The following is a 17,941-nucleotide window of genomic DNA, read 5'->3' on the forward strand; positions in this document are numbered from 1 at the left end:
ATGGAGAGGGATTTTTAAATATATGATTGTATGTACAGGGTGAGATGAAAAAACTGCAACCAACTTCAGACTGCTGTCATTTCAAAGCCACTCGTCCGACAGCTGTTAAAATTATTCCAGTGACAGCTCATTATATTGTTTACAAGCGTACAAAAGCATTTTAGTGAAAATTTTCAGAAAAAAAGTTATTCATGATTAAATTTAAGCGTGATAGTGTGATTTCTTTATATTTGGCTGGAAAACCACAAGTGGCTATAGTTAGAGCACTCCAACATTTAAATGTAAATAAATCTTTTGTGTCTCGTACCATTGCTCGTTACCGTGATACTGGAAGCGTAGCCCGACGCCAAAGAAGTGGACGGAAGAAAACAGCAACATCAGCAGAAATAGTTCGAAAAGTAAAGAAGAGACTTGATCGAAACCCGCGTCGTTGTGGCCGAAAAATGGCTCGTGAGCTGAACATATCGCAATATTCCATTCGGCAAATATTGACAAATTAAGTCAAGTGCAAGCACTTACACCGCAACAGAAAGAGAATAGACTCAAAAGAGCTAATGAGTTGCTTCGCTTGGCCGAAAGTGGTGAACTGCCGAATTTGGTTTTCTCCAATGAGAAAACATTCGTTGTCCAGCAGTTTGTAAACAAACAAAATTATCATGTTTACTTTCCAAAGATGGCTGCTGAAAATGTGCACCTTCTATTGGCCACCAGAACTCAAGCGCCGGTCATGGTGATGGTGTGGGCCGCCATAACAGCCGATGGACGTTCTCCGCTCGTATTATGTGCCGGTGGCATCAGAATAAATGCCGAATATTATCGCGAAAATATTTTCGAGGGTGTTGTCAAGCTTTGAACATTTCAACAGGACTCAGTACCATAGCACCCAAGAACGGTTACAAAATGAGGTTCCTCGCTTCATTTCCAGCTCACAATGGTAACAAAAATCTCCGGGTACCAATCCGTTGGACTATTGAATCAGGAGTATTATGGAAAGCATGGTTGGCACTAAAAATACCAAAGGGATGGGCCAAAATACCACAGAGTAACTTTCGGGCAGAGTGTGATGGTTTCATTGGCCGTTTGAAGGCCATAATTCGTGCCAAATGTGACCAATTCGAACAAATCGAAACTTATTCTAAAATTTTATGTTATTTGCGACATTTTTTGTTTTCATTAAATAAAATCTAAAAAAAAAAATTAAAAATTATGGCGTTTGTCTTTGTTGCAGTTTTTTATCTCACCCTGTAATAGTATTATATTCAGCACGTAACCAAACATGTCATGCATCTTATAGTGATGGGTTATGGAAAACGGAAATAATTGATAACTCACTATGATGGCTCTTTTTTAACTGATAAAAAAATAAAACTTATTTCACAACTAATAACAGTGTTGAAAATATTAACATTAAATATATATTCGGAACAGTTTAGCCAACATTATAACAGTCAAGATAAGAGCTTTTAGAGAGCTTAAATCATATAAAATCAATTATTTAAAACAGCGTTTGATACTAAAAACTTGGGTTGGCTCTCCTATTTCCTGGGATGCCCTTGTACAATACGTAATCTTACCTTACATTTTGAAACAGGTATTGCAATAAAAGCCAATTTTTTAAATTTATTTTCATTTCATATATTTGTTTGATTGTTTTTCTTCATCTTTATTAAATTGTTGCTAACATTTACATTAATTTCATTTTTTATTTATGTTTCAAAAGATATTTGTTGTTTTTTACATTTGTATTCTTTTTTGTTTTTGATAACATTTAACTAAAATTTTACCCATACATATTTAGCGTTTTTTGCTGCGGTTGGTTTTGTTATGTTTAGGAAGTGAAATCGATTAAGGGCGCAATGTCTCTCCTCTCATATAGGATATTCGTTAGGATTAACGAAATTTATTTGCAAACCTCGTTAAAAATGTCAAGAATCCTAAAACTTTTTGGCATTGAATCCTTATTGGTCTTTCAAATCCTAAACGTATGCAAATTTAAATTTTAACATAGGTTTGTTTTTATTTCATCAGATCGTTAGCAACCATAAAAGAAATTATATTTATTTTCCTTTCCTTTTTTGGTAGTTTATTTTAAATTATAATTACTTTAATATGTTGTCACTTCTCTGTATTTCAGCTTTATACTTAAACTTAGTTATATTATTAAATAATGTAATGCTTTCTTTTAGTTTATATTAAATTTTATTATTACACTTTCAACGATGTTTTTCTATTATTTAAATTAATATCAGGGACTTAAAATTATAAAAACTTAGGACCAAAATATACATATACATATGTGTTCTAAACTTAACAATTTTGTGTGGTGTTTTTGTTTTGGAGTTATTAAAGACAATTATTATTCAGGTTTTGTTTTTTTTTCAAATAAATTTATTTTGTTAAAAATAACAAAATTATTAGATTTCTTAAAATTTCAGAATTATTAATTTTTTGGTTTTAAATTTTGTTTTATTAAATTATAATAAATGCTTAACTGATTTTCCTTAATACTGCAATATGTATCATTCGTTTTCAATATCCGCATCCCCCTTAATGACTTGCAACAAATGATGAAGTTACAGCTTCTTAGAGTTTTTGCACGATAATTCTCGATGGGAGTATTCGATTTGATCCAAAGTTAGTACATCGTAATATTGTTCAAACTTAGATCGAGTTCGGAGATGGGCAAAATCGGTTCACTCCTTCTGGTACCTCCCCTACAAAAGCTCAAAAATTTCATTTAAAATTGAAATTAAATACGGTAGTAGAAGGAATAGAAGAATATAACATATACGAATGACAAGGTCAGCAACATGGGCTTTTTAGAAGAACATTTTGATGGACTGCTCAGTACGAAGAAACTGCTATTTAAGAATATACACCTACAGGAACTGTAACAATTTTGCTAGGAGGATTATGAAGAAAACATTTTCCTAGAATATAATTTTGTGAAAAGATCAGAGAAGGACCAATGCCATCTGGCAACCTTTAGAAACCAATCCAAAAACATGGCTCGGAAAAATGTACCACTCACTTGTAACACACCGCAATGTTATCACAAACTCCATCAATTGTTGCAGGACACCGTTTACCAAGTCAATTGGTTTTACCGACCGACCGACGTATTCAATTAAATGTATTTCCTTGTTTTGTCTTGCTTTTCTATATAAATTCTTTGTTTTGCTTTGGATTGAAGTTATTTATTTGTAATTTACTTATAGTTCACTTAAATGCTACTTTATTTTTGGTTGCTGTTACGATGTTATCAAACAATTGGTTCCACTACTTTAAGTATTTTTTTATTTATTTTTTTATTTTGATGCTTATTTTGTTTTGTTGTTTTTATAACAGTTATACACTTTGCTTTTTTGCTTTGGTTTCATTCAGTTATACATTTTAAATTCTAATTCATTGAACAATTTCTTAGTAATATTTATTTTTGGGACTACAACATTTCATTTGTATTTATTTATTTGTTAATATATATTTTTTAAATATATTCATTATGTAGCTAATAATAATAATAATAATAATAGTTATAATAATACGATCTTCATTCAGCATTTATCTTAAAATTAAAAACAATTTATATTTATATGTAGTTTACTTTTTGGTATTTATTCATTTTATATTATTCAACAATGATTTGATTTTTTTCGATAATGAGAAGTCAATTTGATATGGTTTCAAAATAATAACAATGAATGGAAAATAAAAAAACTACACATATAAAAAGAGAGATTTTGTTTTGGGGACAGAATGGACAGTGTGAATAATGTGTTGATATACATATCTCATACTGGTTGCATCTCAAATTGGTCTGTACGAAATCTCCAGGTCAGGAAGCCCCAAAAGGCAATGAATGAAAGATTGTAATGCTGGTGGAATCAGTAGGTGATTTTAAATTTTTTTATACTCCACTATAGAGTTCCATTTTTCCTAGTTTATTTGAAGTTGAGCAACCTTTCTTATTGAGTGATGAATTTGACAATAAATTTAGGAGTTTTTGCACCATTGTGATTTGATTTCCTTTGAATTTCAAATTACAATTATGTCAATTGACAATAATCAGACGGAATGAGTTTTACATATGTACAGTTGGCTTTTTACATATGACTCATAAGTTTTGCTATCACACACTTGCATATGTTTTTTCCTTTGGTTACATTGTGTTTCTTAAAAAATATAACACTTTATGGGTGACTTTTTACCGCAAATTTAATTTTATATATTTTCACACAAAAAACACTGAAAACGCTGTGATCGAAAAAGTACATATGTAGTCGCATGGACGCAACTGCTGAATTCTCAAACCAATTTTGAATGAAAAATTATTTAGATTTGTAAAACTTGTTGAAAAATGCATATCATAACCACCTCCTATTGGTGTCATATAAGAAAAATTATAAAAATATAATTTTTTTTTGACATATCAATGTTCCCAATGTACCTGTGTTCTTCTACTATGATATGTATTTTTTTCAAGTATTTCACAACTTAAATGTCGGCCATGTATCACACGTTGTGTGCAACTTCTACATATGTACAATTTGACACTAAATATGTAAACCCGTATCGTCTAATAGCATCTTTATATAGGCCTTGGTTTTCCATTGTCAAATTTATTGTGATTTGTCAATTATTATTATTAAATCAGATAAATATTTCTATGTAAACTTACTTTTAAGCCAATTTGAGATGCACCCCCGAGATTGAAATTTATGAAGTTTGAGCTAAAAGAAATTGAACGAGTTATTATGTTGTGTATGATAACGAACTTTATGTAAAGATAAGCTTTTGAAGCTTAGAATAGAAAATTCTGTGTGTATGTTTGTGAGTAAATTCCTCTGGGAGATTTCAGTATAAAATAGATGTAAAAATATTATGTTTTTTTTTTTAAATTGTTTATAATTACTTCTTGTTTCTGTTTGTGTATTTATGTTTGTGTTTTTGTTTGCCTAGAAAAAAGATGAACAGACTATTAGTTTTTTTGTGTTTCTTCCTCTTTGTAATTGAATAAAAAATATCTTCCTAATATTGTGAGACTTCTTTATTTTTTTCTCTAAGTATTTTTATTTATTTTATTTTTTTTTAACATTCTAATATTTAATTTATTTCGTTTTATTGTTTATTTTTTTAATTTTCTTTTTTTATTTCATTTTGTATTGTTCAGTAGAAAAATAGATGCTTGATAGGTGGGATGATGTTAGGAAATTGTATTTTGTTTTATTTTCTTGTTTTCTATTCCATTACTACAGAATCTTAGTGACTAAATAAATAAATATTTGTTTTATAGGTTGTTGTTGTTATTGTATGAAGTGGTATGAAAATATTTATTATATTTTTTGGTTGTCTTATTAAAAATGTCTACATTTAGGGGTTATACTTTTTTGTTATAACATTCGTTTATTATTGGTGCATTGGTATTTGTTTTATTGATTTTTATTTTTTAGGTTTTATTTTATTTTTGTAAAGTGCTTTTGTTCAGGTATATGAGTTACAGTAGAATTGATTTTTTGTTTTGTTTAATATTTACTTTTGATTAAAGTTTGGTAAATTATTGGATATAATAAAATTGTCGATAACATGGGCAATTTATAAGTCGATTTAGGTTTTCCAAAAAGCTAAAATACCAGAATATAAGTACGTTTACACACAAACTCTGATAATTGACCAATCACAATTAATTACAATTAAAAATATGACATACATTTATTGTGAATGATCTATTGTCATGGTTAACGCGGAAATGCATTTTGGATTAAAAACTCGTTGTAAAGGCTTATCCATGCCCCAAGTATAAGGACCCCCTGTCAAACCAGCTGACTACCAAATGGAATGTTACAATGCATTATTGTGATTGGTGTCAGAGAACAAATCATAAACAAATAGTAAAAATTGGAAACAAGGGAACCGATGATGATTGGTGGCTCCTTTCGAAACCCAGGTATTCCCTGCCTTACCCCTGCTAAACATTAGCATCCTTCTCCACTAATAAACCAACTTTGTTTTTCATCTGGTTTTTAAAATTTACGGGAATACTTTGTTCTTGCGCCATGGGCTTACCAATCAGTCAGTAGGTACTGTATGATCAGCTAGACGAGTTGTCAAAATACTTGTTGCGATTGGAATCACAGTACGAAAGATAAACAGAAAGCATCGACACAGCTGCTGGGGCAATGAACTGTCAAACCAAATTTGGAATTGAGAATGCTGAAGGAAAAGTTATTTAAATTTGTAAAAATTGTTGACAAACTGGTATTATAATAAGCTCTGAATTACGTCGTATAAGAAAACATATAAAATATATTTATATTTGAAAAAACATTTAAAATTTTTTGACATATCAATGTTCCCAAGCGTTGTTGCATCTACCTGTATTCTTCTACCATGTGTAAAACTGTTCTTTACTTGTTAAAGTACGTTTACATACAAATCTTTATGCGAGCTTAGCCTAATAATTGACCAATCTTTATCAATTTAACGTTTGAATTCATATTATAGTAATGGGTCAATTACCCAGATAAAGAACTGATACTATAAAAGAAAAAACACTTGTCAAATGTAATTGCGACTAGAGTTGGAAATTCATTCCTTTATATATCCTAATTATAGACTCTTTGTTCCAAAAAGTTTCAACTGAATATTGTTCATTAGAATCTCTCTTTTTCTTCGTTTATTTTATCATTATCGTAGTTTTTTATTTCCAATTAAAATGTGTTTTCCAATTACAGTAAAAACTAGTAAGGAAAAGTTAAAATATGATATGATATCACAATAAACCTGAAATCGGATTACGTATAGTATTTCCGAGCTCTAAAAGGTATCTGGTACTAAATATCATTCTTGTGGAGTGCATATTAAGGAATGATATTGGTCACTTGGTGCACAATATGTTTGATAAAGCAAAAAGCACGGGAAGTCAGGTTTGTCGATAAAACTGAACGTCTTCCTGTGATTGTTATAATATAAAATAATATAAGCCAAAGCAGAATGAATGTGCAACGCATGTTATATTCGTGATTTTGTGTGTAAACGTTCTTATATCGATGATAAAAGAACGTTTACACACAAAATCTCTTCCCGGATTAACCCTGATAATTGACCAATCACAATAAACGTAATGTATGTTTTTAATGTCAGATTTATTATGATTTGTCTATTTTCATGGTTAACCCAACTAAGATTTTTTTAGAACAAGAACCACAAAACGGACTCCAGAGTCGGCAAATCCGTCTCCCTTTAGTTGTTATATCGACAACACATGGCGCGTTCATTCTGCTATGGCTTTTTAGAACAGTTCACGCCTAAACTTATGTAAAATATTTTGGCCTAATTTTTGCCAATCAGATTATAAATATATTTGTTATTGTTTAAAAATCGGGAATGTAAAAAATTGTGATTTGGTTAGGCTGGCTCATTGTATCACATTCCAACAAAGGTCCATACATATTGCACATAAGGACTTTAACTTTGTAGTTGTTACTATTCTATTGCGATTTAAGCATTTCAAATCACAACATTGTATTTTAATATTGAGCAGCATGGCACAAATGTCAAAATTTTAGTAGACATGTCAAAATGTTATTCCAACCACAATAAGTGTTTTGCAAACTCGTCTGCTGCAAATGGAGTACTACAATGTAATATGTCTTGTGTAAATGATGTACACATAGTAGAATAATACAAGTAGTAGCATCGACACAGCTGCTGGGACAATGAACTGTCAAACTAATTTTGGAATTGAAACTTTTGAATGAAAAATTATTCGAATTTGTAAAAATTGTTAAAAAATGCATATTATAACAACCTTCGATTGAAGTCGTATAGGAAAACATATAAAAAACTACTTTTGTTTTGAAAAATAATTCAAAAAAAATGGTGACATATCAATGTTTTAAAGCATGGTAGAAGAATACAGGTAGATGCATTAACGCTTGGGAACATTGATATGTCAAAATTTTTATTTTTTTTTTCAAAAATAAGTAGATTTCTATGTTTTCTTATACGGCGCCAATCGGAGGTTGTTATGATATACATTTTTCAACAATTTTAACGAATTTGAATAATTTTTCATTAAAAATTTTCAATTTTACATTTGGTTTTACAGTTCATTGTCCCGGCAGCTGTGTCTATGCGACTACCTGTTTTCTTTTATCATGTGTGGAAGTAAACGTCAACTCTGATTTAAGACAATTTGTCTCGTGTAAAGATATTATCATGTTCGCATTGCACATTAATAGGTCGGTATGATAACTATTTTAATAAAAAAAACTACTCAGTAACTTTCGCTGAGAAAAGTTTTTCTCCCTTTGTCATCAAAACAAAAAATATCCAAACTGTTGAAATTTAAGAAACCAATTTATGTCGCAAAAATAAAACAGGTGTCAGTCGATGTTTATAAATTTTTATAAGGACATTTTTCTAGTAAGAATTTTCAACTCCTAGTGGCTAAAATATCAAAATTACTTTCTATTGTTTATAAGACATATTGGAAAATGCATCCTTTTAAACAAACACACAATTTTAAGGCTAACAAATTGTTTTTTTTTTTTTTTTGTCAAAATTTTCCTGCAAAATTTTTACAAGGATGAAAGAAGCTGCTGGGCATTTCCAGTTTGAAAAGTAAGGCCATATATATATTATATATATGTGATCGCAATCAATGTGGTAGTCAGCTGGTTATGTAGGGCGACCTTATAATTAAGCTATGTATTATAGAGTTACCATGGTAAAAGAATACAGATAGTCGCATCGACACAGCTGCTGAGACAATGAACTGTCAAACCAATTTTGGAATTGAAAATTTTCAAAGAAAAACTATTTAAATTTGTAAAATCTTTTGAAAAATGCATATCATGATAACCTCCGATTGGCTCCGTATAAGAAAATATATAAAAATATACTTGTTTTTGACATTTTTTAAAAATTTTGACATACCAGTGTTCACAAGCGTTGATGCATCTACCTGTATTCTTCTACCATGAGAGTTGCCAATCGTATCTAACAGCACGTTTACACCGGATTTGGATTAAAATTGTCATTGTCCACTACTGTACTTCAAATAAATACCATTGAAGTAGGTTAACCTTGAAAAAAGTTCTATCGTAAACATGGCATAATTAATATTAATTAATTAATTAATCGAATTATAAGGGACATCGACGGCAGAATTCGAGTACGTGGCTCTGAAATCCTTTTATAATTTGTTAGATAACATGTAAGGCGACGATGCCAAGATGCTTATGTATCATCACCATAAAATATTGAATTTTTTGTTTTCTAAATTGATTTGCTTGCCTTTGCAACTTAATATATGTATCCTTTAAATTCCAGATTTTAATTATTACTCTTTTAAAAGACCCAGGATAATAACAGTCTCATTTCTATTAAATGTATTAATTAAAAAAAACGAAAATAAAATTTCATAATTTTTATTATTTGTTTTTCTATTTTTTTTTGTTTTCATTTATTTTGATATTTTAATACTCATTGTCGTCTCGTCTAATTTTCGTTACTAAAAACAAACATTCAAAAAACATTTTTTCTTTTGGTCAACTACTACTTTAAACAATGATCTTAATGTCTAACATTTTTTTTTTTTTGGTTTGTTTTCATTGATGTTTTGTTTCATTTTTTAGTTTATAATTAGTTATTATGTTTTTTTGCTTTTGTTTGAACAAAAGAAAAAGGACTGGATCTTCGTTCATTTAATGGCATCCACTTCACATTTAACATTAACATACAATTCTCATTATTTGCATTTAACTAAAAACTAATTAAAGACTAGTTTTATATATTTTGTTTTATACATTAATATAGTTTTTTTATTTTATAATAATATAGGTTTTCTTTTTCTAGATTTTTTTCTTGGTTTCTGTGTGTGTGTTTCGTATGTTTTGTTTTGTAATAAAAAAAATCAACAACAAGCTCTTTAACAAATTTCGATTTCAATAAATTCCATTAATTGCACAAAACAAGGGAGAGCAACGCAGAGAGTAGGTCTCATGAGCTATGTTTACATTGTCGTTAGTATTGCTGTTATCAGGTAATTTTATATGAAAATACGACAAATATAAACTAAGATGTTATTTTTCAGGTAGTTGTATGTAAACGTGGCCTTCCGTTTGCATTAAGATCCTAAAACCTACAATCAAACTACAGATCGAACATATGATTTATGATGCAATAATAAGGTCTTATAAGGTCTCTATGTAATCAGACCATGGTGCAATAATCGGATGTTCCACCACATTTTTAAAATCAAATGAAATTTTAAAATTTGTTTTCCCTTTAGCAGGCTTTATACCGGCACCTAAATCGCCCATTTTATGGAGTTTATAAACTATTAAACTTATATTCAAAGAAATTGGCATTTTATGAAAAATACATTTTAAAATAACCGGATTTATTATATGTAAACAAGCCTTAAAACGTTTGTTTAGAATAATGCAGCTGGTCGCATGGACACATCTGCTGCGGCAATGAACTGTCAAATCAATCTTGGAATGGACATTTTTGAATTAAAAATTATTCAAATTTGTAAAAATTGTCAAATCATAACATAACAACCTCCGATTGGCGTCGTATTGTAAAACATATACAAATAAACTAATTTTTGAAGAAATAATAAAAAAAATTGACACAAAATTGAGAACATCTCAAGCGTTGATATATCTACCTGTGTTCTTTTACCGTGACTGCTATCAGATCATAAATATTAAATATGTGCCATGGTAGAAGAATATAGGTAGACGCTTCGCCACAGCTGCTGGAACAATACACTGTCAAACCAATTTTGGAATCGAAAATTTTGAGTGAAAAATTACTCAAATTTGTAAAAAATTGTTAAAAACTGCATATTATAACAATCTCCGATTAGCGTCGTGTAGGAAAACATATATATACTTGTTTTTAAAGAAATATTACAAAAATGACATATAAATGTTCCTAAGCGTATGTCAAATTGACATTATATATTTCCTTTGATTACATTGTCTTATCTAAAAAATTATAATACTTTATGGATGAGTTTCTTACTGTAAGTTAAATTTTCATATATTTTTAAACAACACTTTTCAAACCGCTGCTGGGGCTATGAAATGTCAAACCGATTTTGGAAATGAAAATATTGAATGAATAATTATTGAAATTTGTAAAAATTGTTAAAAAATGCATATTATAACAACCTCCGATTTGTGTCGTATAAGAAAACATAAAAACAACTACTTATTTTTGAAAAAAAAAAAAAAAAACATTTTAAAATTTCTGACATATCAATGTTCCAAAGCGTACTGCAATCTTCTACCACGTATTACACGAAACGTGAAACTTCTACATATGGAAAATTTGACTTACATATGTTAACAATATTTCGTCTGAAAGAGCCTTCACATATTTGGCCAACATGTAACTTGAGGTCACCTTATCAATTCTAACATGGTAGAAGAATGCAGATAGATGTATTAACGCTTGGAAATATTGATATTTCAAAATTTATGATGCTAATATTTAAGTCTTCTGTTTTAGATTATATGCTTGCTTGATCCTCAAAAAGGCGCGGAAATGACAAAATATTTGGTACGCTCATATTTAAGGAAGAACTACAGCATTTGACAATTTATGGACATCAAATAAATAATTTTAATCGTATGATTGCATGAGATTACCTTTATAATTGTGCCATGTGTGGAACATATCACCGGAATATTGGGATTCGATGTTGAATCTTTTCGACGAAGAATTTGAGTTGACTAGTGTTAGGGTTAAGGTGAGAATACATAAACCGCTTTTTTGACTGGTTTCTTCGGAAAAGTATAAATGGGCGTAGGTCCAAGATCGAACTAAATCAACCTAAAACTCCTTTGTTCCTCTACGAAGAAGTCAGCCGATAGCCAGTCAAAGAAAGCTTTTTATGTACTCTCACTTTTCGTCTTTCCGCCTCGGCCCATTAAAATTATGAGTACACTTGCCTTGGCGTATTGTAATTTCCGATCTGTAGACAATTTTTAGAAAACAGAGCAAAGACATAGAAGTATTAAGATGGGACAAGATAGAGCCAAGATATGGTAATCCTGTGAAAATACCTCTGTTGTTATGATATTGTAACAACATAGTTAGCAATGTTATGCGATTTAAACCGCTTAGGCAATATGCAGTTAATTTGGAAAGTCTATGGAATACAATTTTTAAACCCCATTTTTGGATTTTTCAAACATTTGATGTTCATATTTTTCTATAAATGTGTTTTTGATATTAACATTTTCCTGCCATGAACTGTTACATAGATTTATGCACACAAACCATTTGCTCAGAATGTATTTTGTCTAGTCTTTACCATTTTAGGTCTTTGAACAGAGTTAAGTTGCTATCAGACGGTACATAATTTAGGCATTTAATGTCAAATATTTCATCGTCATTGGATGGGTAAATATAGAGTGCTCTACAAAGCTGAACTAGATACTATCATGGTACAATAAAAAAGGTCAGCAGGGTAGTATCAAGAAGGTAAAGTCATGCAAACATATGTTTACATCCCACTGTCAAAATATATATTTATAAATGTCATTTAAATACAAAAATCAGAGATGGAAACCTAGTTTTTATGCACTTAAATTTGACAAGGTATATTACAGAAAATGCTGAGATGGGTATGTTTATTTGAGATGGATTTACCTTCTTAATTTTAACATGGCTATCAGCTGATTACAAGCGCGCCGGACTTCTGCCAATTTTGTGTATTTAGAAAAATAAAAATAAATTTGTTTTAAATCAATGATTTATAGAAACGTACATTGCTTGGCGTACTTAAAGATATTAGCCAATTTTGCCATGAAATTTATAGATTAAACACTTTGCATCATATTTTTGAGACTAGAAATATCATTTATTTTTCGAGCTCTTTAATTTATTTTTCCCAAAAGGGAAAATATGAAGTAAACAAAAACAACTTGTTGCATACAATTTTGAATAATTCTGACAGGAAGTGGTCATAGCCTCAGGGCTGTATTTTTGAATTTTAAAGAAGCTGTTCTATAAAATGAAGAAACCTAGGGAGTAAAAGTGCAGAAAGCATATCTTGAATTGATATCGTAAATGAATCCTTAATAAGAAGCCCCAAACCTGTGTGACATTCACATGGTCACCCTACAAGACCAGCTGACCATCGATAAGACCAGGTGATTTCATCAGTATTCGTGTAAAATCACGTAATTGTTAATTAAACGTATTAAAACGTGTTCAATCACAATAGTCGTTTTTCGTTCTGCTTACGCGACCTGTGTTATTGTAAAACGTATTCCATCTGATAGAGCCTTAAATAACCTAGAATAAGAGATTGACAGGTATAGCTTGAGAAATAAAAAAACAGTTTTCATTTATAGCATAAATAAAAGGTTTCATATATGACCATTGAATTTAAAGCATCAAAATCTATCTAAGATCGATCATTTGTTTGATAATTAACCTTTACTCTCTTTGGTTTAGCTTGCAAAGTAACTGAATACCGCTATCAAGTTATGTGTACAGTTTGTAAAGAAAATATTTCAAAAAAGCCAGTAAATCACCTATATATTAAGGTATGTCCATGGTAGAATTAAGAAGGTCATCCAATCATATGTTTACATTTTTTCTCTTCATCTCATTGTCAAAATGCATTTTTATGAATTCGCTGTACATACATAAATCAGAGATGGGAACCTCTTTTCTATGCAGTGAAATTCGAAAAGGTAAATTACAGAAAATGCAGAGATGGGCATGTCTATTTGAAATGATTTTACCTCATTAATTTTACCATGGGTATGCCCTTGCATTTATTTATCTATCTGCTAACATTTTCATTGAAATACTTTCGTGGCAAACTGTACCTACAACATTGATAGAATGTTTGTGTGTGCGCGTCTCTCTCTCTCTTTTTCTTTCTATAAATTAATTGTACGACACCATGATCTGGACCAGCAGTGATGACATTTTTGAATTACTACGTATAAAAACTGTTAGCTAGAACAATGTTTCTTTGGACCATTTACGCGATGAACTGGGTAGACTGGGATCGAATGGTGTCTGATGATGACTCGCCTCGTCACTTTTACAGCTGCGACTGTGATCGCCGCTCTCACTTTCACGTCTCAGCTCCGTGGCGGATTTGATCGATGAACTATCCTCCTCAGTGGTGGGTAAACGTATCAGAGGTAGTTCGAGCATCACGGATGGACATGGTGAGTGTTGTCGCGTCTCATAGAGCGGTTTCTCTTCCAGGGCGGAGTAGAACACCGTCGATTGTTGGGGCGAATTGTCGCCAAAGGACAAATCTGTGGCACTGCGACTTATTGTGGTTATCGGTTGTAGTGATGAAAATGATGCCGGTGATCGTAGTAGTGTTGTTGTCGTCGATGTCGTAGGATCTGAGATTGTTGCTTTGGAAGGTTTGTGTAAAATCAGGCTTTTAAGAGAAGAAGGCATTTTTATTAGAGTTTCCTTAGTATGTATAAAAGAATCAGATATAGAAGAGGCACAAGGATCATATTGGGTTGCTACTACGGGGTGTTTTATATTGACTGGTGTTGTTGCTGTTGTTGTGTTTGTTGCAGAAGAAATTGGCAGTTGCTGTTGTTGATATTGTTGATCACGATCTCGTTGCTGTTGAAATTGTCGTTCAGGACCTGTGGTCGCCTGCGCGCTGTCGGTAAGAGGACTAATGCGCCCAAAACTCACCACCGTATTCAGACTACTGTGGTGTGTTAGACTTGAACCTCTTGTGGTGGTACTTAAACCTATGGTCTCATTGCTACCCGTAATCATGAAATCAATGGTCTCGCCCGGCGTTTCCACGCCCATACCCACCTCGGTGTTGAGCGTGGAACAGGTGTCGTCTTCCGTGGTATTGGTTGTTGTCGTCGTGGTTGTGGTCGTTGGCTGACTTTGTGGATCGCTGTACTGCTGTAACAGCTGGGCCCGTCTGGGATGTGTGGGAGGACTATTTGTACAGATGATGGCCCCGAAATGTGTCTCCAATGGCATTTGCTTCGAGTCCACAGACGAGGCGGGTGAATGAAAATCTTTCAGCGGATGACCTAACAAGGCCACACGATCACTGGAAGACACACTAATGGTGCGATTGCGCTGCAACAACAAACGACGTGTACGCGCACTGGCAGTTCCGGCAATACCACTTGTCAGAGGTGCAACGCAGGTGGTGTTGGAATTGGTTGTTGTGGTCGTTGCGGTTCCACCTCCACCCAGACTATAATGTCTCTCGAGGGGATATCTAAGCTGCGATGGTGCTAAACCTGCTACTGAATCATTTTCTTGATGCGCTACATTGGGCGCCACTTGATTTTCTCCTTCCGCCACATAGTCTTGTAGACTGGCCTCCTCACTGTCACTGCTCATCTGGCGCAAATCTTCCTCGGTATCAGCCACACTATCTAAAAACACCGAATCCTCATCCATGGAACGTGCTTCGGAATCCTGATATTCAAGTGATGAGATCTTAAAGGAACTTAACGAGGCCAATGGTGCTCTTCGCTCGGCATTGAACAATGCCTTGGCAGAAACTGTACCCAAACTACCGCTACCATTGAGCTTGTCAATGCTCAGCGGGGTACTGTCTATGCTAATACTGCTGGAATTTGCATTGGCGGCAGCCTTGGCAGCTGCTGAATTCGTGTAGGGGAAGCTATTGTTGTTGTCGTACGTTAAAGCTGCCGCCAAACTGGGCGGTGTGTCCTGTTCTGGGTAGGGAATTCGTGGAAGTTCGACCACCGCTATTTTGCGTCTGACATTCAAACGCAACTCTTCCGTGGGCGAATCGCTGAAACGGAAGCCTTGATGCACGCCCACCGGCGGTGCTGATTGTGCTGGTGTTGTCGCATCATAGATGCTGCGTTCAGTCAGGGGTTGATTGTAGGGATACACATCTACCGTGTCAGCACTTATGGAGTGTATTTGTTGTTTACGGCCCGACTGGGCACTCTCCGGATCATAGTAGGCAATGCTATGCTTGCGTATAAATTTCTGAGAAGGTGATACACCTCCTCCACCAGTTTTGTCCGTTGTTTTGCCATTGGCAGTAGTTAGAGTGGTTACCGGTTTGGCCAACTTGCCACTGCTGGCTGCAGTGGTCGTAATCGTTGATAAACCCTTCAGCGTTGTCTCCATATTCAGGGGAGTCGCCGCCCCCGCCCCCACTGTTGTCGTCGCTAAAGTCGTTGTTCCTGTTCCTGATTTCGTGGCCTGAGTCTGTTGCTGAAATTGTTCATAGATACTACGTTCCGAGGACAATGGTGATGGCTTGGGTGTGGGCTGTATCACTTGGATGTCGGGATAGTAATAGTCCCACATCTCAGTGCTGGACGCCCGTGATGCTGTAGAACATTTTCGCTGTAATGAAGGCGGCAGGTTTGACAAACCCAATGTAAAGGCAGAACAACGTCTCTCTAGGTAAGAACTATCAGTGCTACAGCATGTCATGGCACTGCTGCGTCGTGAATCTTGACCCTGAAATGAAATGGGAATTTAGAAGTGGAAACCCACCGACGACACAACGTAACGTAATGCTTACCATTAATGGCACTTCAAGAAACCCTTGTTTGCTTTTGGTAGAATCACTTCGTTTGTGCTGATGTTTCCCCACCACCTCTTCGCCCAGTGTAGATGCCATCACCCGTTGCTGGAAGTCGCCGTTGTCGAACTCATCATCGGTCTCCACGAAATAGTCGTCGGTACCAAAACTACTACCCATGGGGTAATTGCTAAAGATGCGTGAAGTGTCCGAACCACTTCGTCTGCGACTCCCAGCATAGGTGGCGCCACCTATACTCAATGCACCCGAGGCTGAGGAAAACGAAAATCGGCGTGGCGGTTCCAATAGGCTACTGTAACCACCGCCGACTGAGGAGAAACGAAAACCTCGATTCAACATGGGTGGAGCACTAACATTACCCAAGGAGAGCATACGTTGACGTCTATACAATATGGCATCATATTCATCCGGATAAATGGACATTCCCGTGGCAACCATGGCTTCTTGTATTTCTCGTTCTTCTTCCTCCTGCATGCATACCGCAGCGACAGCTGCCATTTTGGGATCCTTTTAAAAAAACAAAATAAATTTCAAAGATTAGCTGAGGCTCTTCGATCTTAGAGAAAGACGAAGGAAACAATCGGAGGTAATAGACTGAACCGGCACTAATCTTAAACACAGGGAATCTCTTGGACTCATATCTGTGGGCCTAGATCTGCATTATTTTCGACGTTATGGACCTGAACGGTCAGACCGATCTTCATCTTAGAGATAATTTCCGACATAAGGAACCTGAACACCCTTCATCACTGAGATAATAAACTTTATCGACCTTGATCTACTTTATAATCGACATGACTAGCATTCATATAGGATATAAACCTGTCTGATCCATGTCTCCAGAGCAATGTACCAGGTCGATCATTATCTGGGATACTACGGATTTGCTCTGTATTTCCAAGATAATGGATCTGACTGCAGCTTTTCTTCGAGATAATCGACCTGACAGGGCTTTATCTCCGATATATTGATCTTGTCCATTTCATATCTCCGAGAAAAGATCCGTTAACTTTAAGATAAGCACTGATTATTTCCGAATTAGTGAAATTGAACAGCCCATATTCCCGAGAATAGGGACCTGACTGGGCCTTATTTTCAAGATAATGCTACTGCCATTCCAAAATTCCGAGAAAAGGCTCATTATCTTTGAGAAAAGCTCTGGCCATATCCTTGTCTCGGATATATAGGCGTTCAAGTTCCTTATGTCGGACACTTTCGCGAATATAAAGATCGGTCTAGTGCGTTATCTCTAAGATGAAGGCCAATTACTACTCCGTTTTTTAGGGGAGAGAGGACCTGGAAAACCACGAATGTTTCCGGCAGGACCATATCTATGAGATCTATCGGTTCCTTCAGTTTTAC

At 33.8% G+C, this 17,941-nt stretch overlaps 1 protein-coding gene across 1 annotated transcript in view; it reads right to left on the reverse strand.

Annotated features, from left to right (window-relative positions):
• Positions 1-9,458: 9,458 nt before the first annotated feature.
• Positions 9,459-17,941, reverse strand: part of LOC101898782 (serine-rich adhesin for platelets) — a 364,178-nt gene continuing 355,695 nt past the window's right edge. Inside the window, exons 5-6 of the mRNA XM_059131527.1 lie at positions 16,559-17,086; positions 9,459-16,494 (exon numbers count right to left, since the gene is read on the reverse strand). Coding sequence (XP_058987510.1) covers positions 13,996-16,494; positions 16,559-17,086 — 3,027 coding nt within the window. The 3' untranslated portion in view covers positions 9,459-13,995. The remainder of the gene's footprint in view (positions 16,495-16,558; positions 17,087-17,941) is intronic.

This window comes from Musca domestica, unplaced genomic scaffold (genome assembly GCF_030504385.1).
Source record: "Musca domestica strain aabys unplaced genomic scaffold, Musca_domestica.polishedcontigs.V.1.1 11, whole genome shotgun sequence".
NCBI lineage: Eukaryota > Metazoa > Arthropoda > Insecta > Diptera > Muscidae > Musca > Musca domestica.